The sequence below is a fragment of the Heloderma suspectum genome, chromosome 10 (genome assembly GCF_057233095.1).
Source record: "Heloderma suspectum isolate Gila_16-S chromosome 10, 16-S_ref, whole genome shotgun sequence".
Taxonomy (NCBI): domain Eukaryota; kingdom Metazoa; phylum Chordata; class Lepidosauria; order Squamata; family Helodermatidae; genus Heloderma; species Heloderma suspectum.
In genome coordinates this window covers 5,531,930-5,554,149 of record NC_139467.1, presented here as the reverse complement: position 1 = coordinate 5,554,149, position 22,220 = coordinate 5,531,930, and the positions used below count along the sequence as shown (strand labels likewise).

General features: G+C 49.9%; 1 protein-coding gene across 1 annotated transcript; it reads right to left on the bottom strand.

Annotated features, from left to right (window-relative positions):
• Positions 1 to 2,128: 2,128 nt before the first annotated feature.
• On the bottom strand, positions 2,129 to 7,498 carry GNG8 (G protein subunit gamma 8). Its single transcript, XM_084814776.1, has 3 exons — positions 7,327 to 7,498; positions 3,347 to 3,455; positions 2,129 to 2,834 (listed from the first exon to the last, which is right to left on the bottom strand). The coding sequence occupies exons 2-3, from the start codon at positions 3,428 to 3,430 to the stop codon at positions 2,706 to 2,708; spliced, it is 213 nt and encodes a 70-aa protein (XP_084670902.1). The 5' UTR covers positions 3,431 to 3,455; positions 7,327 to 7,498; the 3' UTR covers positions 2,129 to 2,705.
• Positions 7,499 to 22,220: the final 14,722 nt, after the last annotated feature.

Below are 22,220 nucleotides of genomic sequence, written 5' to 3'. Positions count from 1 at the left end.
ACCAGCCTAAAATCCTGCATTTAAAATGGGGCTTTCTGCTTCTGTTTTAAGTGCAGGATCACAACTGACTCCCTTTACACACACTTCTTTCCCCCCTCCCCTTCCCCCTCCTTCTCCCCGTATCTGAGTCTTCCATTATCTTTCATTGATCTCACTCCTCTTCTTGTCACTTTTACTCTTTTCAGGGAGGAAACTGAAGCGGAACACAACGGAGTAATTTGATAGCTCTTTATCTGTGATCTATTTAAAAACGGAACAAAGGGCATTTAGTGCAGGAGATGCCTTGGATGATCACTGCGTCATGTAAAGAGGCATGAAGGCGCAGTCTCAATTGCAGGATAAAAGCCCAGTGCGAAGGAGCCCTTTGCATTACGACAAGGATACCACGCAGCAGTATCTGGTTGCTGGGAAAATCCATTTTGCCCCCATCTACTGTGGGGAGTGCAGCTAAGCTCAGAGGGAGCAGGGCAGGCTGAGGCGGGGTGGCAGTGCACATCAGCCTCCCTGCTAATCAGAAATTCCCAGCACGTCGACCCTGCCAGCCTTGGTTCTACTACAGCAGAGTATCTTTGCTGCACCAGGCCCAGAGAGGGAGGTGGTCTTGCACATCAGCTATCCAGACTTGTACCATTTTCAAAACCATTGGCCATGATCGCTAGGAATGGTGGGAGTTGCAGTCCAACGCAAAATGCTGGGATGGCTGAATAGGCTAATCTGACCTTTTTATTCTCCAACACCCATCCCAAAAGGTATACTCTGTTGTTAGAATAGGCTAACTGGTTTAAACGGGCTGGGTTTTTTGAGATGTAAATTCACAGTCATTAGGAAGGTGGGTCCAGCCACTAAGTAATTTTCTGATTTGCTGGCTAGACAACTGACTTCAGAAATGGAGGCTATCACATTATTGGGCAAAACACCTGGAGGGCACCAGATTGGGGTCAGCTTCCAGTTTTCTTGGTTATTTGACTTACAACAGGATCTGTCCTTTCAGGAGACATTCCCATCCCATCTTGAACCTTTTATTCCAAGGCTATCTTGGTATGTTTTGCACACCCCACTACCCTGGCAGTCTTTCAGTTTCCTCATGAGCACTGGAGGCGTACGAAGTCCTTGTACAATTGGTTTATTCATGGCTATATAAGTTGAGTAGGGGGGAACCCAGACAGGTAGCGATTGCCTTTAATGTAGCATCAGTCCCACACCCCTGCCAAAGCAAACGGCATGGCCCCGAGAGCCCCCTTGCCCCCCTCCGGAGCTGCAAAAGCTCAGGCTTGCCTTGCCTCAGCCGCCTTCCTTCAAAGCTACCTCGTCGTTTCTCTTCAGCTTCCCACCCAAATGGCTGGAGTGTGAACCTGGTAGCTACCAGCCATCAAGGCAACTCATGCCCGTGTGGGCAAGCAAGCACCTTCGAGCCTTCAGTGTCCATACAAGGGAAGCGTTTTAGGTGTTACCAGTAGAAAAGCCTGTGGCAAAAATCAGCTCTGGTATCCCAAGAGGATAATTTGAATTGAGGGTGGGGAGCTGTTGGAAAGAGACCCCTCCTCAACACATATTCTCTCCGCACCCAAAAAAAAGAGATGTATTTTCACCATGCATGGTTACCAATGGGTGGTGGTGGTGGGTGGCAGCAGAGACAGAAATTTGTTCTTTGGAAGTATGCTTTGGCATGCCCCCCTCCCATGCCAATAACATCCAGGCTCCCTTCCAATGCACCCAAAGGTGCAGAGGATGGAGGCTTCCGTTAGTGCTGTACTTGGTGAAACTGGGTTCTCGCCCCACTTCTGTTGCTCCTTCCTAAAAACACAGTACTAGGGTTTTCCCTCAACAGGAGTGGGAAGGGGAACCCCCTCCAAAGGTTACGGCTGGATTGCAGCATCTCCCCACCTCCAGAAACATTTGTGCAATTGCTTAAGCTCTGAAACTCCGCCGTTTCGTTCCAGTAACTCTCGCCTCTCGATGCTGGTGGTGAAGATGCTATGGCCATTGTACTATCCTTCTGCTGTTCCACAACGAAGCAGACTATAGAACATACACACACACACAGACTTTGCCTCTTGTAGATTGCATGATGGGTTACAGGGGAAGATCTGTGGAGGTTTGAGAAAAAAGCAAGAAAGAGACATGGAAAGAAGAAATCACTAAACATTTATTGGAACAACCAGTGCAAAGGACAGCCAAGCAGAATGTCTTCTCTAACCAGAGCGAGGGGATTCTGAAAGATGTTGGGGCCATTTGCACCCCCACCACCCGCACCAGCCTATCCCTCCAACCAGTAGGCATCTTGACAGCAATGAGGGCTAGTAATCTGTTTTTTAATTTGCAAAAGCTGAGATACTTAGAGAATATACACAGGTCTGGCTATATGTTGGATGGAAATGGGATTGAGCGGTAGAGAGGCAGGTTAGAAAGGAGATAAGGATGTACTATGGTGGATCAGTGTTAAAATGGATATATAGGTATCAAGGATAGGGAGAAGAACTAGCAGACAGGTGGCCGCTACGTACAACATGCATGCATGCATGCACGCACACACACACTCTTGTTCCCCCTTCACACCCCTATTTATCAGCAAAGTTGCTTCTCCGCTGCTCAATGCTGAAAGAAATCTTATCATATGAAGAGACAGGAGAAGGCTCCATCCACCACCACCACCATCACGGCTTGGGAATCGGAGGAGCTCGCCGTGTCCTCACCCACCACCGGGCTCACAGCACTATACAAAAGAGCCGTTTCTCACGAAAGGGGTTCTCTGCAGAGGGCACTGGGGTCACCAGAGGGTCCTCCTTGGCATGGGCTTCACAGTAAGCCAGGAGGTCAGCTGCTGCCTTGGACACCTGCCATGGAGAGAAGAGAGGGTGAGTGAGAGCATGGAGAAGGTTGCAGAGAGGCAGAGCAAGAAAGCAGAGGGAGGTAAGCATCCAAAGTAGATCACAAAGAAGAGAAACAGGTTCTCAGGATGCAAAACATTTTTTGGAGGGGTCACCAGTAGATTGACACAGGAGACAATCTTTTGCTGAAAAAATAATGCAGACTTTTTTCTCTATTACAGCCCCCTGAAGAAGACTTAATAAGAAGAAAAAGGCCGAAACATGTTGGGCTTCCTACTATAAAGGTTTTTTTTGCATCCGGGGAGTCAGAACAAGCATCCATGCCTTTGTAAACGTGAAGCTGGAGTGCTGACTGTCTTGCAGGTTGGGCTGTCCTTGGAGATCGTTTGGTCACATCTCTAAACAGAATCAAGGCTGTAGCCCCCCTCTTGATGTGGTGGGATGTCAGAGGGGTGAGGGTGGCAGTGGAGATGTGCGCGTGCACTCGGAGTAATGGGAGAGCTGATTGGAAAGCTTACCTTCATGCGGTCGATGTTCACTTCCAGTTTAAGCTGCTCCACCGTCTTACGGGCCTCTGCGATTTTGGCCATATTGTTAGACATGATCCCTTACCAGGCCACCCTCTTGCTGTCAACAGGTTGGCAGAGAGACAAAGGGACAATTAGTGCAGGGAAACCAATTGACCTCTGAACCAAAGTCCTCTCCCCGATGACAGGTATATTCATACAAGCAGCAATTTCTGCATAACATACCACTGTGATCACCCACACTCTGAAATAAACACAACTTGCACAGCCTGGAACATAAACATTGTCATGCTGGATCATGCTGATTATCCTTTAAGTCTATCCAGTTTCCAGCCTGGCCATTCAGATGGTTGTGGAATACCCTAAGAAGAGTGGGTGATTTGGGCAATGGCTGTTCCCCTGTTTGTCCTCATTACTTAGCATTTAGAGATATACTGCCTCTGAACATGGAGGCACCTCCTGATCAGATTTCAAGGCAGATCTGGGGCCTATCCAGTGGATGCTGGTGGCTCCAATGTCAGTGAGGTGACAAATCCACTCCGGGTTTCAGTCAGAACTCTAAAGTTTAGAGTTTTGACTGGTTCTGACCCGGAGCGGATTCGCCGCCCCACTGACATCAGAGCCACCAGCCCCCACTGGGTCTGTCAACACTCATTTTAGAAACAAGAGCTGGTGTGGTACATTAGCTTAAACAGTAAACTGGGGAGTCCCCCCGCATTCCTTTCTCACTTCTTCTAAGAAGTAGGTGGCTGAAATAAGCCTTTCCCAACCTGGCACTCCCCAGACGTGTTAAGAACATCAGGAGAGCCCTGCTGGATCAGACCCAGGGTCCACTTAGTCCAGCATTCTGTTCACACAGTGGCCAGCCAGCTGTTGACTTGGAACCCGCAAGCAGGGCATGAGCGCAACAGTATCCCCCCCATGTTCCCCAGCCACTGGAGTACACAGGCTCACTGCCTCTGGTACTGGAGGTAACACATAGCCTTCAGGCCTAGTAGCCAAGGATAGCCTTCTCCTCCATGAATTTGTCCAACACCTTTTTAAAGCCATCCTAACTGGTGGCCATCACTACATCTTGTGGTAGCAAATTCCATAGTTTACTATGTGCTGTGTGAAGAAGGACTTCATTTGTCTGTCTGGAATCTCCCACCAATCAGCTTCAGAGGATGACCCTGGGTCCTAGTATTAGGAGAGGGAGAAAAATGTCTCCCTATCCACATTCTCCATACCAGGCATAATTTTGTAGACCTCTATCATGTCTCCCCTCACCCTCCTTTTTTCCAAGCTAAACGAGCCCAGCTGTCGTAACCTTCTCTCATAGGGGAGATGCTCCAGCCCCTGGATCATTTTAGTTGCCCTTTTCTGCACCTTTTCCAGCTCTACAATATCCTTTTTTAGGTGTGGTGGCCAGAACTGGACACAGTAGCCCAAGTGTGGTCGCACCATAGATTTGTATAGGGGCAGTATGATCACTGCCTTGTCGTGGCGAAGGGGCTTGCGTAACTCAGTGAAGCCACAAGCTATGCCGTGCAGGGCCACCCAAGACGGACAGGTCATGGCGGAGAGTTCTGACAAAATGTGGTCCATTGGAGAAGGAAATGGCAACCCACTCCAGTATTCTTGCCAAGAAAACCCCATGGAACGTATCACAAGGCTAAAAGAGATGATGCCAGAAGAGGAGCCCCTCAGGTCGGAAGGTGTCCAATCAATGAATATGGACTTGAGCACGCTCCGGGAGAGAGCGCAGGACAGGAAGGCCTGGCGTGCTATGGTCCATGGGGTCACGAAGAGTCGGACACGACTGAACGACTGAACAACAACAACAACAAAGTATGATATTGGCAGTTCTATTCTCAATTCCTTTTCTAATTATGCCTAACATGGAGCTTGCCCTTTTTACTGTGGCTGCACACTGGGTTGACATCTTCATTGAGCTGTCCACCACAACCCCAAGATGTCTTTCCTGGTCTCTCACCTCTAGTTCAGATCCCATCAGGCTATAGTTGAAATTGGGATTTTTTGCCCCAACATGCCTCACTTTACACTTGCTTACATTGAACCGTATTTGCCATTTAGATGCCCATTCTCCCAGTTTGGAGAGATCCTTTTGGAGCTCCTCACAATCCCTTTTTGTTTTAACCATCCTAAATAATTTGGTGTCATTCGCAAACTTGGCCACTTCACTGCTCACTCCTAATTCCAGATCATTTATGACCAGGTTGAAAAGCATTGGTCCTAGTACAGATCCCTGTGGAAGCCCACTATTTACTTCCCTCCAAGGGGAGAATTTATTCCTACTCTCTGCTTTCTGTTCTTTAACCAGCTACTGATCCATAAGAGGACCTGTCCTCTGATTCCATGACTGCTAAGTTTGCTCAGGATTCTTTGGTGAGGGACTTTGTCAAAAGCCTTTTGGAAGTCCACGTAAACAATGTCTACCGGATCACCCCGTCTACATGTTTATTGACACTCTCAAAGAACTCTAAAAGGTTAGTGAGACAGGACTTACCATTGCCGAAGCCATGCTGATTCTTTTCCAGCAGGGCTTACCCTTCTATATGCTTACTAATTTTATCTTTAATACTGCCTTCAACCAATTTACCCAGAAAAGATGTCAAGCTAATGGGCCTGTAATTTCCCGGATCCCCCCTGGATCCCTTTTTGAAAATTGGTGTTACATTGGCCATCTTCCAGTCCTCTGATATATAGGCTGATCTTAGGGACATGTTGCATATTTTGGTTAGATCAGCAACTTCATGTTTGAGTTCTTTGAGAACTCTAGGATGGATACCATCTGGGCCCGGTGATTTATTTGCTTTCAATTTATCAATAAGGTTGAGAACGTCATCTTTTGTCACCACTATTTGCCTCAGTTCCTCAGACTCCCTTCCTGAAAATATCAGTTCAGGCACAGGTACCTATTCTATATCTTCTGAAGTGAAGATGGATGAAAAGAGTTCATTCAGCTTCTCTGCAATCTCCTTGTCCTCCTTCAGTACTCCTGTAACTCCACTGTCATCCAATGGTCCAACTGCCTCCCTAGCTGGTTTTCTGCTTCTGATATATTTAAATAATTATTTATTGTTGGCCTTGATGTTGTTAGCGATATGCTCCTCAAAATGCTTTTTGGCATCTCTTCTTGTCTGCTTGCATCTCATTTGTGCAAGGTTGTGCTCCCTTTTGTTTTCCCCACCTGGGCAAGACTTCCATTTTCTGAAGGAAGCTCTCTTTTCTCGAATAGCTTCCTTGACGCTGCTTTTTAACCATGCTGGTGACCTCTTGGACTTGGAGCTACCTTTCCTAACCTATGGTATACATTTTAGCAGGGCTTCTATTATTGTGTTGGACTGCAGCTCCCACAATTCCCAGCCAGCATGGCCAGTGGGATAATGGGAGTTGCAGTCCAGCACATCTGTTGGGCTCCAGCTTGGGGAAGGCTGGCCTAAGACAAGCCACTATTGCATCAGGCCCCATATTTGCAATGTGGGGAGGATGACACTGGCCTACCTTACAGAGTTAGTGCAAGAGTTACCAAAATAAAGTATCTGAAGCCATTTGAACAGCCTATGAAGGTTAAATGTTACTAAATTAAGCCCTGCTAAGTTACATAATGTAGGAAGCACAACTACAAACATTTGCTTTTTCTTAAAGCTGCTTCTCCGCCCCTCCCCGCCCCCCACCCCACCCTGGGGAATGAGGGAGCTCTTCAGTTAATGAGCTGGAATCAAGAGCTAGTTCCTCAACTAGTGTTATTTACCACTTATACTGGCAGGGTGCTAAGCAGCCAGAGCGCACAAATCCCTGCCTAGGGAGCTGTCCATCCACACCAGGGAGTGGGGAATCCATGGAAGGTGTCAGACTCCAGATCCCAGCAGCCCCATCCAGCATGGTCAGGGATGATGTGAGTTGGGCTCCTAGAACATCTGGAGGTTCCCTGCCCCTGATTGACACCAACGCTTATAAATAAATACCTTTGGAGAGTTCTACTTGAGAACAACTGCTTGTACAGAAGCAAGGAAGATCGTGCTTTCGGCGCCTTCATTAAAAGTTCTCCACCCAATCTTGCTCCCAGAGAAGGGGGGAGGGATCCACCTGCCCCAGAGTGCTCAAGTTTAAAGAAAAGGAGACCAAAAAGGGAGCCTTGCTTAGATGAAGGGAAGCCCAACAGCCTGGCCTGACGGAGTGTCGGCAGGAGGCCCAGATCCAAGAGAAATGGGAATGAGCGGCGCTGCGGGAGGATCCACAGTGTGGCAGGGGGCAAATGCAACTAATTAGCCCCCTTCCTTCCGCTCCCGATGCTCATCAGCAATGTTCAAAGCTGCTGGCTAATTGCAGAGCCCCCCTGCAAGGGAGAAGGAAAGGTCATTATACGCATGGATGATGAAAGCCTGTGAAACAGCAGGGGGGTTCCACCGGGTGTATACAACGTGTATTTGGGGTGGGGGTGGGGGAACAGCAGCAGCCTAAAGGGTCCAGAACTGCTCTTTCATATCAAGAGCCAGCCCTTGTGTAAAAGGCCAACAGTGCCTCTGAGCATATGCAGAGTCATTCTGGCCACAGAGTAACTCAAGCCAGCCACCTCACACATGCACGCATCTGGGATCAAGGCTTGAAGGACTTCTGGGTTCAGGAATGTGTCCCCCAATTAGTTTTGATTTACATTTCCTGGGGGATTTGGAGTCACAAGTTGAAAATGTGGACTTCACGGGCCTATGTGGGGGCGGGGGGACACTGCGGCGGGGGTGTTAGGCCGCTTGAACCAAGTTCTGCAGGACTGGTTCGCAATGCCAGTGGCCAGCCACTGCACAGCTGAAACGACAGCAGTGGTCTCCGAGCATGTGCAGAGTGCGCACTCTTGCGAGCGGCCGCCAGCGGAGGCTGGCGGCTCCTGTTTCAGTGGGGCTGTGCCTGAGCGCATTTCGCTGAACCCATTTTGGGGACAGGGTGCAGCACTTTGGATCGCTCCGTGAGAGTTCTGGCTGGCCCTGACTGAGGCCCAGCGCGGATGCGCAGCCCCGCCGGACCAGGGGCCCCCGCCCCCGCCGCCGGCTGCGCGAAGGACAGCTTGCGCCGGCGGGGCAGACGCGTCTGCGCCTCGGCCGCCGCCGCCCCGTCGGAGGTGCCCGCCCGGCCGGCTGCGCCCCAGCCCGGCAGCTGCTGCCAAGGGGAGCGGCGGTCCCTCGCCGCGGCCGCGAAGCAGGTAAATAAGCAGGGGCGGGAGCCGAAGCCGCGCGCCTCGGGAGCAGCCCGCCGCCCGGGCGCCCTCCGGCCGGGTGGGAGCGCGACTCCCGCGGGCCTGCCGGCCGCGACGGGCGGGCGCTGCCGCCCGGCACGCCGGAGGGCGCCCGGGCGCGGGCTGCTCCAGGGCTCCCGACGCCCTGCGGCGCGGGCAGGCGGGCAGCCGGAGCCCGCGCCGCCGCCAGGCTGCGGCCCTCGCGCTCGCGGAGCAGCGCCGCGCCGAGGCGCCCGGCGCTCCGGCTACGCGGCGGCGACGCGTGGCGAGCGTCCGAGAGCGCCCCGCTTCGCCAGCGGGCCCGCCCGCCGCCCCGCGCCCGTGGAGGCCGGCGCGGCTGGGCCAAGCGAGCCTCTCCTGCGCCCCCGGCTCCCCGGGCGCCTCCCCGCTTCACACGGGCGCAGCCAGAGGCGCCCCCTCGCCCCCCGAAGATTTCATTCATTCATTCGTTCATTTCCTTTCCTTTCTATACCGCCCAATAGCCGAAGCTCTCTGGGCGGTTCACAAAAATTAAAACCAAACAGCACACAATAAAACAATGTAGAACATATAGAACATTAAAACCACAATATAACAATACAACCACAATAAAACCTAGCAGCAGTGCAGGAGTTTAAAATGCAGATTTAAAACTGCAAAGCTAAAAGTTTAGAAAGCTAAAAAGCCTGGGAAAATAAAAAGGTCTTCACCTGGCACCGAAAGGAGTACAATGTAGGCGCCAGGCGAACCTCACTAGGGAGCTCATTCCAGAGCCGGGGTGCCACAGCAGAAAAAGCCCTCCCTCTAGTAGCCACCCCCGCACTTCCTTTGGCAGGGGCTCACGGAGGAGGGCCGCTGACAATGACCTTAAGGTCCGGGCAGGCACATATGGGAGGAGGCGATCCTTCAGGTAACCTGCCCCCAAGCCGTTAAGGGCTTTAACTGTTAATACCAGCACTTTGAATCGGGCCTGGAAATGGACTGGCAGCCAGTGCAGATCAGCAACATCTCACGCTTCTTATTTTCCTCATGTGCGGATTATATTGCGGAGGGAGCTGGTGCTTTACAGCCATTCGCTGAGGCACGATTTGAAGAGCTGCATCCGTGCCGCTTGTTTGCCGAATCACACGGACACACGCTGCGCCCCCCCCCCCGCGCACACACACACACACGGTGCACCACGCGCTCTTTCTCTCGAATTTGCTTTGTGAAACTTTCTCCACTGCAAAGCAATTTGGGGGAGGGGGCATTATTGCCCTAAAGCAGCCTCCCCCAACCTGGCATCCTCCAGATGTGTTGAACTACAACCCCCATTATTCCCAGCCAGCGCAGCCAGCGGGAGTTGCAATCGAAGGCATGTGGAAGGCACCCGGTTATGGGAGGCTGGTCTAAACCTTGGATTTGTGAGGAAATATTAAGTAAAAAAGCAATGAATAATGGCTGAAAAGACAGACCAGCTGGAATCACGGAAGACCCCGGGAGAGCTGTCCAGAGCCGCCCACCTCTGAGGACCAGATGCTGAGGGCAAACTGGAGGCGAAAGCCATTGCCATCCACCAGAGGTGACAGCTTTTTAAAGGGGGCCGCCAGAGCGGGATCCAGCAAGTCCATTCTCACGTTCTCAAGATTTTGAGGAAGCAGGATTCAGCGTGCACACAGACCCAACAAACCGCTCACCCGACCCAGCCTGATCAGAGCACCTTTGCCCTTCCTCGCCCCCCCCCCCGCAAACTGGGTTGGATCAGGGTTCAAAAAGAGCAAGAGAAGAAAATGAAGAATTGCGCCCACCTGTTGCCCGATGTATCCTCCGAGTGACTATTCTCTCGCCGTCTCTGGTTGGAATGAGCAGCTGGCTTTGGCAGCCACCTGGGGCATCAGCAGCAATCAGGGAGTGGGGGGGAGGCACCGCCTATCATCCCCCTCCCGGGAGACTCACCCAGCTTCATAGCAGGGCGGTTTGGTGCCAAGGGGTAGGGAGGGCAGGCCAATCTGGATCGAGTTTCTGATTTCTGGGGCCTCTTTCTGGCACCTGTGGTTTTCCAGAAACCCCTCTGCAGCCTGGATTTGCCCATTTGATCCATTACTCTCCAAACCAGCCTTCTCCAGCTGAGTTCAGGTCAGGCACCCCAGAGATAATTTGCCCATCATTCCTATTTAGTTCCATTTGTTGTTCAGTCGTTCAGTCGTGGAGCGTGCTCAAGTCCGTATACATTGCATCAGTGATGCTATCTAGCCATCTCATCCTCTGCCGTCCCCTTCTCCTTTATTTAGTTCCATACCCCTTGCTAAACCGATTAGCCAGAGCCCCTAAAACTCATAATTCTTTGGTCCTGTCCCTCTCTCATCAGCACCTCCTGCAGCTTATCCATCTACAGTAGGAATGGGTCTGGATCTGGGCCGCAAGGTAATTTTATTTGGCACCAGGCAGCACTAGCTGATCGTAACCAAAGGTAACAAGAAAAGGCATGTGCAGTTTCACTTGGAAGGAAAAGGAAATTCTCTCTTTTAAGCTGCTCTTCAGTGAAAGGCCCAACTCACAGACTTTATTATGCACTTTAGTGTTGCCTCTCTTGTGGGTTTTTATGCACCATGGATGCCATATTCAGCTGACATACATCTTGATATGTGAAGTTGTGCCTCAGTGCGTGTGCTCCATGATCAGGAAGGCCAAGAGAGGGCCTGGAGCAGGGGGAGGCAACCTTTAGGGGCTGTGGGCACATTCGGCAGTTTGAGAAACTGCCCTGGGCACCACCACAAAATGGCTGCCACGGCAAAGGACAAGTAACCTGCCCAAAGGACTGAGTACAATGCAGAAGTGGTGTCTGAGCCCCAGCACACGAAGCAACTCCTTTGAACCCACAATTTTCAACACTAACAGAAACATATTTCATAGCAACCCTAGCTGCTGATAAGAACATGTCTTAATTATTTTTTTAAAGAGGGAGGAGTAAAGAGAGGGCAACTTGGTGGGCACCCATAAAGGTCTGGGGCCTACTTGGAAAGACAGAACTGCACGATGGTAGCACTAGGAAGTGTCCGTCAAGAAGCACTCCTCATCGTTGGGTTTTGTTTTTGGTTGTTTGCATCCCTGTGTGCAATGCCATCTGCACCCACACTGGGGCACTATAAGCAAGACAATAACACAGTGGAGGAAAGAAATCCTAGACACTCTTGAAGGTTCCTTCCTGCCACTTCAATTTGCCCTCAGTGCCCAAATTTGGGACACTTAGGCCAGAATCCTATGCACGGTTAGACAGAAAAAAAGTCGTACAACTCCCAGCATTCCCCAGCCAGCTGGCTGGGCAATGCTGGGAGTTGTAGGACATTTTTCTGTCTAAACGTGCACAGGATTGTGCCTTAAGTCTAGTTTGGAGAATTGAAATCTGCCCTACGTTCAACAAATCCACCACCTCTTCCAAATGGACCAGGAAGGTTTTTACTATTATCACATTTTAGGGCTCAGTCCTATGCATGCTAAGACAGAAAACAAGTCCAACAATTTCCAGCATGCCCCAGCCAGCCAGCCAGGGAGTTGCAGGACTTTTTTCCTGTCTAAATATGCATAAGATTGCAACCTTAAATTCACCCGTGTCAGATGCTGGGAGACCCAGTATGTGTCATGCACTGAGTGCTTGAATTAGATTGGGGAGACCTGGGTTTAAATCCTTGCTTCACCACGGCAGTTTCTGGGTGAATTTGGGCCAGTCCTCACCTACCTCACAGGGTTCTTGTGAAGATAAAACACCATAAGCCTTATGCATGCTGCTTTAAGCTCCTTGGAAGAATGGCAGGATACAAATATGACTCATATTTCTATGTAGCCTGCCCTTTTACAATATCTTAGTGCTTCTGTGCCAACTGCCAAACCATCTGTGTTCTTGTAGTATTTTAGCTGTTTTGTGCAAAATGGAGCTCAGCGGTGGAGACCCTGCTTTGCATGCAGAAGGCGCCAGGTTCAATCATAAGAACGTAAGATGAGCCATGCTGGATCAGACCCAGGGTCCATCGAGTCCAGCGTTCTGTTCACACAGTGGCCAACCAGTTGTCGACCAGGAACCCACAAGCAGGGCATGAGTGCAACAGTACCTTCCCGTCCATGTTCCCCAGTAACTAGTGTACATAGGTTCACTGCCTCTCTTACTGGAGGTAGCACATAGCCATTAGGACTAGTAGCCATTGGTAGCCTTTTCCTCCAGGAATTTGTCCAACCCCCTTTAAAGCCATCCAAATTGGTGCCCATCACTACATCCTGTGGTAGCGAATCCCACAGTTTAACTAAGCGCTGTGTGAAGAAATACTTCCATTTATCTGTCCTGAATCTCCCTCCAATCAGCTTCATGGGGTGACCCTGGGTTCTAGTATTTTGAGAGCGGGAGAAAAATGTCTCCCTGTCCACATTCTCCACGCCATGCATAATTCTGTAGACCCCCTATCATGTCTCCCCTTACCCTACTTTTTTCCAAGCTAAACAATCCCAGCTGTCGTAACCTTCTCTCATAGGGGAGATGCTCCAGCTCCTGGATCATTTTAGTTGCTCTTTTCTGCACTTTTTCCAGCTCTACAATATCCTTTTTTTAGGTGGTGTGACCAGAACCGGACACAGTATTCCAAGTGCGGTCGCGCCATAGATTTGTATAGGGGCAGTATCATCCTGGCAGTTCTATTCTCAATTCCTTTTCTAATTCCGCCTAACATGGAGTTTGCCCTTTTTACAGCAGCCGCACACTGGGTTGACATCTTCATTGAGCTGCCCACCACAGCCCTTGGCATCTCCAGGTAGAGCTGAGAAAGACTCCTGGCTGAAACCCTGGAAAGCCTTTGCCAGTCAGTGCAGACAGTGCTGAGCTAGATGGACAAGTGGGCTGACTCGGTATAAGGCATCTTCTCACGTTGCAAGTATCACCAGCCCCTGCAAAATCAGCTACATCCTACAGAATGAAATAAGCATGTGAAAAAATAACAAAGCATGAATGCAGCCCCAAGGCTACAAAATCCATGATGTAGAGCAATCTATTATTATTAATTTGTCTGCGATTGTGTGGTTTTTGTAGAGGGCTTGTTTATTTGTTTGTTTTTTGATTATTTGTTTGTTTGTTTCATGAACAAACGATACAACACGAAAAGATCACTAACACCAAGCATTAAATAACCTCTCAGCAATGACCTGCATATAGCAAGACAGATATATAAAACTGTAGGGCTAAACTTCCTCTTGAGGATCTAGATTTAACTAGGGAGTATTAATTAGGTCTTTCCAGGTGGTTCCATGTGATTCTGGAAGTTTCAGTCCCCCATCTGGTTGGCTAAAGAAATCCAGGGTTGCCAGCACGTGCAAAAGTCATTGGCAATTGCATTGTTGTGCATGGCCCTTAGCTCTTTGGTTAATTTTTCTAGTAAGAATGTCCCACATTCTCCTTTCCCAGCTTTCAGTTGATGGTCCACTTGTGGATTTCCAGACTGACGTCATTTCCATTCTTGCTGCAGCCCAGAAGATGGTAGTAAATCCTTATGCAGTAGATGCTTGTGTTGTCTGTCTCCCACAAAGAGGGACAGGAGTCCGAGTTCCATTGTTTTACACATGTCCTGATCTGTAACTTTTCTTGCCAACTGAAATACCTCTACCCAGAATCTCTCTCTGACTTTGCAATGCCACCACATGTGTTTAAAGGCCCCTCTCTGAATGCAGCTTCTCCAGCACTGGGGGCTGCTCCCCTTGTAAATATAGCTGAGTTTTAGGGCGTTTCTACATGAGGCTTTTAACCTGCCACTTTACCGAAGCTTCTGTTTGTGGATTCATTGTGGGATTAAGATCGACTCCTTTACATGTATTTTTTCCCAGGGTGTGTGTGTGTTTCTCTGCCTTTCCTTATGTTCCATTACAGAACCACTAGGTGGTGCTGTGGTATGGCAGAATTGCACAAATACACTGTGTGTTTCATGCAGCCATTCAAGATATACCAGACTTTTTAATTAGAAAGCCCCACCCCACCCCTAAAATGGTTGCAAAGCATGGGAGAGGCCCTGGAGGAGGAGGATGTTGTGTAAAGGACCCACAAACTACCATGAGTAAAGGATCAGGAGCACACAATACATATGTGTAGAAAGGCTCTTACTGGTGTGATGCCAGCAATATATTGTTTTAATTGCATTTTCTGCCCTGGGATCCCTTGCAGGTGAAGGGTGGTTTAGAAATGTTAGAAATGATTTTATTTATATCCTGCTCTACTTTTAATAAGTACTTACAGAAGCTTTCTAAAGCAGCACAAAGATGTATGAAACTGTTCACACCGATTTAGTTGCCCAGTCCTCGCTGCATGACGACTTGTTGGAAGTAAGTCAGGCTTATTAGTGTGCACAGGATTGTGAACTTCTGACTACTAAGCCCATGACTCCCTGTATCTGTGAGCATAGCACATGCACAAACACACAAATGGCCCTGCATTCAACTAACTGATGGAAGAAATGGGGACCAGCCAAAATTCAAAGCAGCCAGTAGGGTTTCTATTCACATCCACCATTTGCAGCCCAGAAGATTAAAAACAAAACCCCCAAAGTAACCCAAATGTGGAATATAGGATTACTGGTTGGAAGGCGACTCAACGGGATACACAGTCCACTCCAGTACAATGGCCACATGAAAATTACTGATTGTAATGGTCAGGTTAGGTCCATCAGTGATACTGTGGGAGCACTGGCTTCTGGGTGGAGTGGTAGCCCTGCAGCGTGGGACTTTGGATAAATGACCAGCCTTTCAGCATGCTTGTGCATGCTTACTCAGAAATCAGTTTGTGTTCAATAGGGCTTACTCCCTAGTCCTGGGGTCTTCAACATGAGGCCCGTGTCACCAGTGTGCCCATGGGCGCCTCTCTTGTCCCCTGCCCAGATCATAGAATCATAGAATAGTAGGGTTGGAAGGGGCCTACAAGGCCATCGAGTCCAACCCCCTGCACAATGCAGGAATCCAAGTCAGAGCATCCCTGACAGATGGCTGTCCAGCCTCGTCTTGAACGCCTCCAGTGTGGGAGAGCCCACCGCCTCCCCAGGTAATTGGTTCCATTGTCTCGTTGCTCTAACAGTCAGGAAGATTTTCCTGATGTTCAGCTGGAATCTGGCTTCCTGTAACTTGAGCCCATTCTTCCGTGTCCTGCATTCTGAGATGATCTAGAAGAGATCCTGGCCTTTCTCTCTGACAGCCTTTCAAGTCCTTGAAGAGCGCTATCACATCTCCCCTCAGTCTTCTCTTCTCAAGGCTAAACATGCCCAATTCTTTCAGTCTGTCTTCATAGGGCTTTGTTTCCAGTCCCCTGATCATCTTTGTTGCCCTCCTCTGAACCCTCTCCAGTTTGTCTGCATCCTTCTTAAAATGTAGTGCCCAGAACTGGACACAGTACTCCAGATGAGGCCTAACCGGTGCTAAGTAGAGGGGAACTAGTATTTCCCGGGATTTGGAAGCTATGCTTCTATTAATGCAGCCCAAAATAGCATTTGCCTTTTTTGCAGCCACATCCTATTGTTGGCTCATATTCAGCTTGTGATCGACAACAATTCCAAGATCCTTCTCGCTTGTAGTGTTGTTGAGCCACGTATCCCCCATCTTGTAACTGTGCATTTGGTTACTTTTTCCTTGGTGCAGAACTTGGCATTTATCCCTATTAAATGTCATTCTGCTGTTTTCTGCCCAGCGCTCCAGTCTATCAAGATGACTTAGAATTTTGTTTCTGCCTTCCAAATTATTAGCTATCCCACCCAATTTTGTGTCATCTGCAAATTTGATCAGCATTCCCTGCACCTCCTCCCCCAAGTCGTTAATACAAATGTGGAAGAGCACTGGGCCCAGGACTGAGCCCTGCGGTACCCCGCTAGTTTCCTCTCCCCAGTTTGAGGAGATCCCATTGAGAAGCACTCTTTGAGTCCGATTCTGTAGCCAAGTGTGGATCCACCTGGTCGTTGTTCCATCTAGCCCACTTTGAGCTAGTTTGCTCATCAGGATATCATGGGGCACCCCTGCCCCTCCTGATTTATGTTTTATTTCTTATGAAGGTTTTTTGACTGGTCATGCCCACTATAGCAGCCATTTTATGAATGGGCAAGCCCCACCCCATGGCAGCCATTTTGTGAGAGTGCTCACAACACGTTCTCAACATCCAATTGTGCCCACCAAACCAAAAATGTTGGGATTTTTAGGACCACAGCTCCCGTCTGGTATTGATACGTTGCTCACCTTGGTCTAAGTGAAAACTGTTGTTTAAGTTGTAAAAACCCTTATTTGTAGGCTGGACTGCCAGCTTACAACTTAGTCCCAGGGTAGGTCACACTCGTTCTTCTGTTTCCTCCAATTTATCTGGGTTCCTACCCAGTCAATTGCTATCAAAGAACATGTGCAGCCTCTTTGCAGGGGGGCAAGAAAGGGCTGTGGATTCCTTGTCTCTCCCCGCTGTGCATTTCGGGGGGGGGGGGAGGCGGGGAGACTACTTGTCTGAGAGTGCCTAAGACTAAATACAATGTCAGCATCACCAACTCCCGTGTAGTCCCCCCATATGTGCTCCAGAGGATCCCCCAACTCCAGAGCAGATTTGGGGGGCACACAGGGGGTTGCTATGGAGAAGGGGAAGCCCACTTGCCAGCAGCGTCTGTTTCAAACAACAAATATAATGAAGTGTTAGTCTTTGAGGTGCTATAGGAAAAGGGCTTCATTACTGCTATCTGTAATAGGTGGTGGACTTGAACACACCACAGACAGAAACCTGTGACCACCACCACCACCTGCCTCAGGACTTCTGCTGATGTGGCCTTACTGGATTCCAGGGCCCGTCAAAGTCTACATGGACACGGCCCTTTGCAATGCTTCCCCTGCACTGTTACAATTCCTTCCCAGCCGGTAAATAATACCTAGATTTGGGGGCTTGGTTCCAAAGATATAAGAGCCTCCAGCAGTCCGCCTCTTCCAGAGGCATCCCACTTATTGAGGAAAGGGGTGGAGGAGGAGCAATTCACTCTTCTAACACTGGCAGATGTTACTCCACTTCAGAAAAATGTGGCTACTTCTGCGAACCTGGTACACAGCGCAGGGCTTTGCTTCTTTTGTTGGAGGAATTTTGCAGTGCAATGTGGCATCTGATCGAATCCAGATGGAATTCTAGTTCTTTTGACCTGATGTCATGTGCGTGTGTGTGCATGTGCGCGCAAAGGCGCACTCACACAAAGTGAGGTGGTCACCTCCCGACTCCAATTTCGCCATCCCCTCTGTACTGCGGCAGCTGCGATAAGGATGCCAAGGGGCTAAAATTAACCCCAGAAAAATCTCAGGCTAACGTCTGGAACAGATCAGAGCTATTCCAGAGACCAGGAGAGGGGCGGCCGGCAGGGAGGGTGCGCATAGTTCAGTGCAATTTGAAGGAGGGATTGTAAGCAGAAGAAGGCAAGAGAAAGTGAGAAAGTAGAAGCTCTGGCCCTTTAAACCGGCGGCAGAGTGAGAATAGAGTCAAAGGCAGGCCCCACCAGCAGCCCCTGAAGGAGAGGCAGTTGAAGGAACACCACAGCAAGGGAAATGGGGGGGGGGGAGTAAGCAGAGAAGGGGCCCAGGCAGCTCTGCACATGCTCAAATGCACATCCTATTTATCACTTCACATTCGGTTCGACAACCCAGCAGAATGTTACCCTCTTGAACATTTGCCAGAACAGGAGGATGTAAAGCCAGAAAAAGAGTATGTAGACAATGTTGTTGTTTTTAATTTCCCTACTTTGATGAGATTAAAAACAAAAAAAGATGGTGCTTTCAGAGGCACTCTGTACATGCTCCTTACACTGACACATTTTTTAAGCCACTTGGCTGTAGGACGGAAAGGCACTCTCCATACGCACAGAGCGACTTTGCCCGTGGGTCCATGTAAGCAAGCTTTGCTTTACTCAGGAGAAAGGCAATCTGCACATGCTCCGAGGCACTCAAGCCTTCCCCCATTGTTGGCTTGCAGCACCTAGTATTTGGTGGCATACAGCCTCTGAACCTGGAGGCTGCACAGAGTCATCGTAAGGAGATGCCTTCTGCTGAAGCAGACTGTTGACCTGCCTAAGTCATTACCGCCTGATATCGGTTCTTCGGGTTTCAGAGAGGGGTCTTTTACAGACCTACCTGGAGATGCCGGGGACTGGATCTGGGGCTGTTTGCATACAAAGCGGATGCTTCATGGCCCTTGCCTGAGCTATGGTCCCTCCCACAAACTAACAGCCATCGTTGATGGACTTCTCCTCTTTCTCCAGGTGTTTGTCTGTTCCTCTTCAGTGGAGGCTGGTGGCTCCAAAGTCAGTGGCGCAGCGAATCCGCTCCGGGTTTCAGTCAAGAACCAGTCAGAACTCTAAAGGAGCTATCTTCTTTAGAGTTCTGACGGGTTCTTGACTGAAACCCGGAGCGGATTTGCTGCCCCACTGACATCGGAGCCATCAGCTCTGCTGTTCCTCTTTTAAAGCCATCTTAGGCTGCGGTACCTTGTGGCAGTGAGTTTCACAACTGAAGTCTGTGCTGGGGGAAGATGGACATCTTGTCTCTCCAGAAACGATTGTCCACATACTTCATTAGGTGGCCCCAAGTTCGAGCAGGATAAGAAAGGGAGAAGAACCCCCACTCCATTTTTCCACACTATCATGTATCAATTCTACAAAGCTCTCATCTTTTTCTCTAAACTAAAAGCCCCAAATCCTATAGCTCAGCCTTCCGCAAGCTGGTGCCCTCCAGATATGTTGGACTACAAGTCCCAGGCTGTGCTGGGGATGATGAGAACTGTAGCCAAACACAGGGAAGGCTGGACTATATAGTCCATATATATATATCCTCATATATATATATCCTCATATATATCCTATATATATCCTCACAGGACTCCCAGCTTCACAATCATTTTGGTCACCCATACATAAAATTACTCAGTATTATTTCACATGTATATTGCAGTTTTATTGTTCAAAGTGCTTCCCATACGCTCCCCCGGTGTTCCTTACAACAACCCTATAAGGTAGAGCTGTTTGATTATCCTGGTTCTTTAACGAGTGAGGGGTGGGGTGATGAAGCTGAGGGAGAGAGAGAGCACCCTCACCCAACGAGTCCATGGCAGAGATGAATCCAGGATTAAATTTCGCTGGTTTTCTCCCTCCCTCCCCTCCAAGACCTCTGTTGCTCAGCTCATCACGAGCAGACGCTTTGGCGATTCAAGGCGCCCGTCTCTTCTCTCACACTTCTGGCATCGGAACTGGCTGGTGCCGTCGCCATGGCGACACTCCTGAAAGTGCCTGCATCTTCCAAGCAGTGGGTGAAGCAGATGAGTACCTTAACCCATGCTGGGTACGGTCCATCTCCTCCACTGGGTTGTATACACACGTGTGCGTGCAAGGGGGAAAGCCTCGTCCACATATTCTGGAACCTTCTGCACCAGGCCTGTACATCTTGTGAACGGTCAAGGCGAACACAGCCCACTAGCCATCCACAGTGGCTCGGCCAGGGCTGGAAAAACGGGGCGGGGGGAGAATGTACCAAGACCCTCCGCTAGGCCACCCAACATGGCCGGAGAGGGGCTCCATTATGCTTGGGAGTTCACAGCTTGCATCGGCCTGCCAGGTCCACTCCCTTTAAACTTTTGCAAGGGCAATTTCATTTTTTTTTTATTGTTCATTTGCTGAGCCTTTGGAGATGGCTAGTTCGGGCCATTTTTAGCCCTCTATTTCTGCTGCTGCTGCTGCTGCTGTAGAGGCCCATTCATGTTGCTCAGCCGTGCCTTCTGCTGGCCTTTTGAACCTTTCAGGCTGCCCTTCCTGGGGTTAGACCGCCCGTCTATCTCAGGCCAGGGCTATGTATTCCGCCTGGCAACAGCTCTCCAAGGTAAGGCATTCTGAGCCCTGGCGCTGTGAGGGTCTGAGGAGCTGTGAAGCACCTTGGAGAGCTCCTTTAGAGTTCTGACTCGTTCTGACTGAAACCCAGACTGGATTCACCGCCCCACTGACAGCAGAGCCACCAGCCTCCGCTGGCTACAATATAATATACATTATGCTGCGTTCGGTTGAGTCACACTGTTGCTCTATACAGCCCAGTATTCTGTTATGCCTGGCAGTGGCTCTTCAAAGTGCCAGGCCTGTGGCCCAAGAGACTTTTCACTAGGGCTGGCGGAGAATTTCTCCACGAATCTCCGGGAGGCTGAATGCCAACACATTCGGCCCCCCGAAATTGTTGGGGAAATTCTCCGCCCCCCCCCCTCCGGGATGGGACTTACCTCCTTCGAATGTCCCTCTCGGCGGCAGGTCCCGGCGGTGTGGCGGCGGGGGTGGCGGCCGGTCTTCCGACCAGCTGCTGCCGCCGCCATTACAAAGTAAAGTTAAAAAAAAAAAGTGATAGGCTACGTAACGATTTACGTAGCCTATCACGGCTAGATTTTCAAAGTCAGCCGTGATAGGCTACGTAAATCCTTACGTAGCCTATCACGTTTTTTTTTTAAAACTTTCCTTTTTTTATTTTGCGGCCGGGAGACGAGGCGCTCCCCCCCGGCCTGAATTTCGGCGGTGAGGGATGGGGCGCCTCCCCCACGGCCTGAATTTTGGCCGGGAGAGGCGGGGCGCCTCCCCCCCGCCAAGAATTTCGGGGGGAGAACCAGAGCACCTCCCCCCCACCGCGAAGCAAGCTGCGGGACCAGGTAAGGGACTTTCGTCCATCCTTACTTTTCACTGGAGATAGCAAGGATTAAACCTGAGGCCTGCTCCGCGTGTGTTCTGCCAGCTCTTGAAGCAAAAACGTCTTCATATAGATTTGGGGACAGAGAAGAAGGTACCTGAATGGAAAAGGTCCCTGTCTTTCCTCACTGCAGTACACTCCTCCCCTTGTTCTATCCCGGAATATATACGCTTATGAGAGTATCTCTGAGCATCTACAGGGTTCCTTTCCCACACCACTAATTGCAACCTGCTCCCACATATTAAGGAACAAGCTTCCAGGGCAGATGGCAGAGCATGCAGACAGGTTTAAGCCCCAGCACCTCTCTTACAAACTGAAGCTGTGAACATCTCTCCGCCTCTCCCCCGCCCCCTGGCATCATCATTTTTCTGTCCTGCCATCATCCATCATCCACCCCTGCATGCCAGGAGAAGCTGTGCAAAATGGCAGAAATACACATTCTGAGCCTAGGCTGCTCTCCCCACCAAATTGGCTAAAAATACTTCACAGGTGTCCATCTAGCCTCCTGTATGTTAGAGATAGTCTGGGTAGCTGCTGCCCCAAACCCAACTAAACCCCACCTTCCCGGTCCCTGGAAAACAGAATCACAGACTTAACATTGCATGAGTGCATCAGTACAGTTGCCACATTTACCCCTCGACAGAGCTCCTGTGCTTTTAGGACGGGGTGTTGAACCTCGTTCAGCCCGAGAGCTGAATACAGTTTTGGCTCCACATCTTGGATAGCTCCCTTAGAGTTCTGACTGAAACCCGGAACGGATTCACACACACTCACTCACACACACTGACATTGGAGCCACCAGCCTCCACTGGTGATAAGCTACCCCAGTTCTGATTTATGCAAATGAATTTTGAGCTCCAGTCATCCAAAGGGGCAAGTTCAGTGCCAAGGGTCATGATCCTTCCTCTAGTGGTGGCAAAGGAACCCTTCCTTTGCCACCACTGG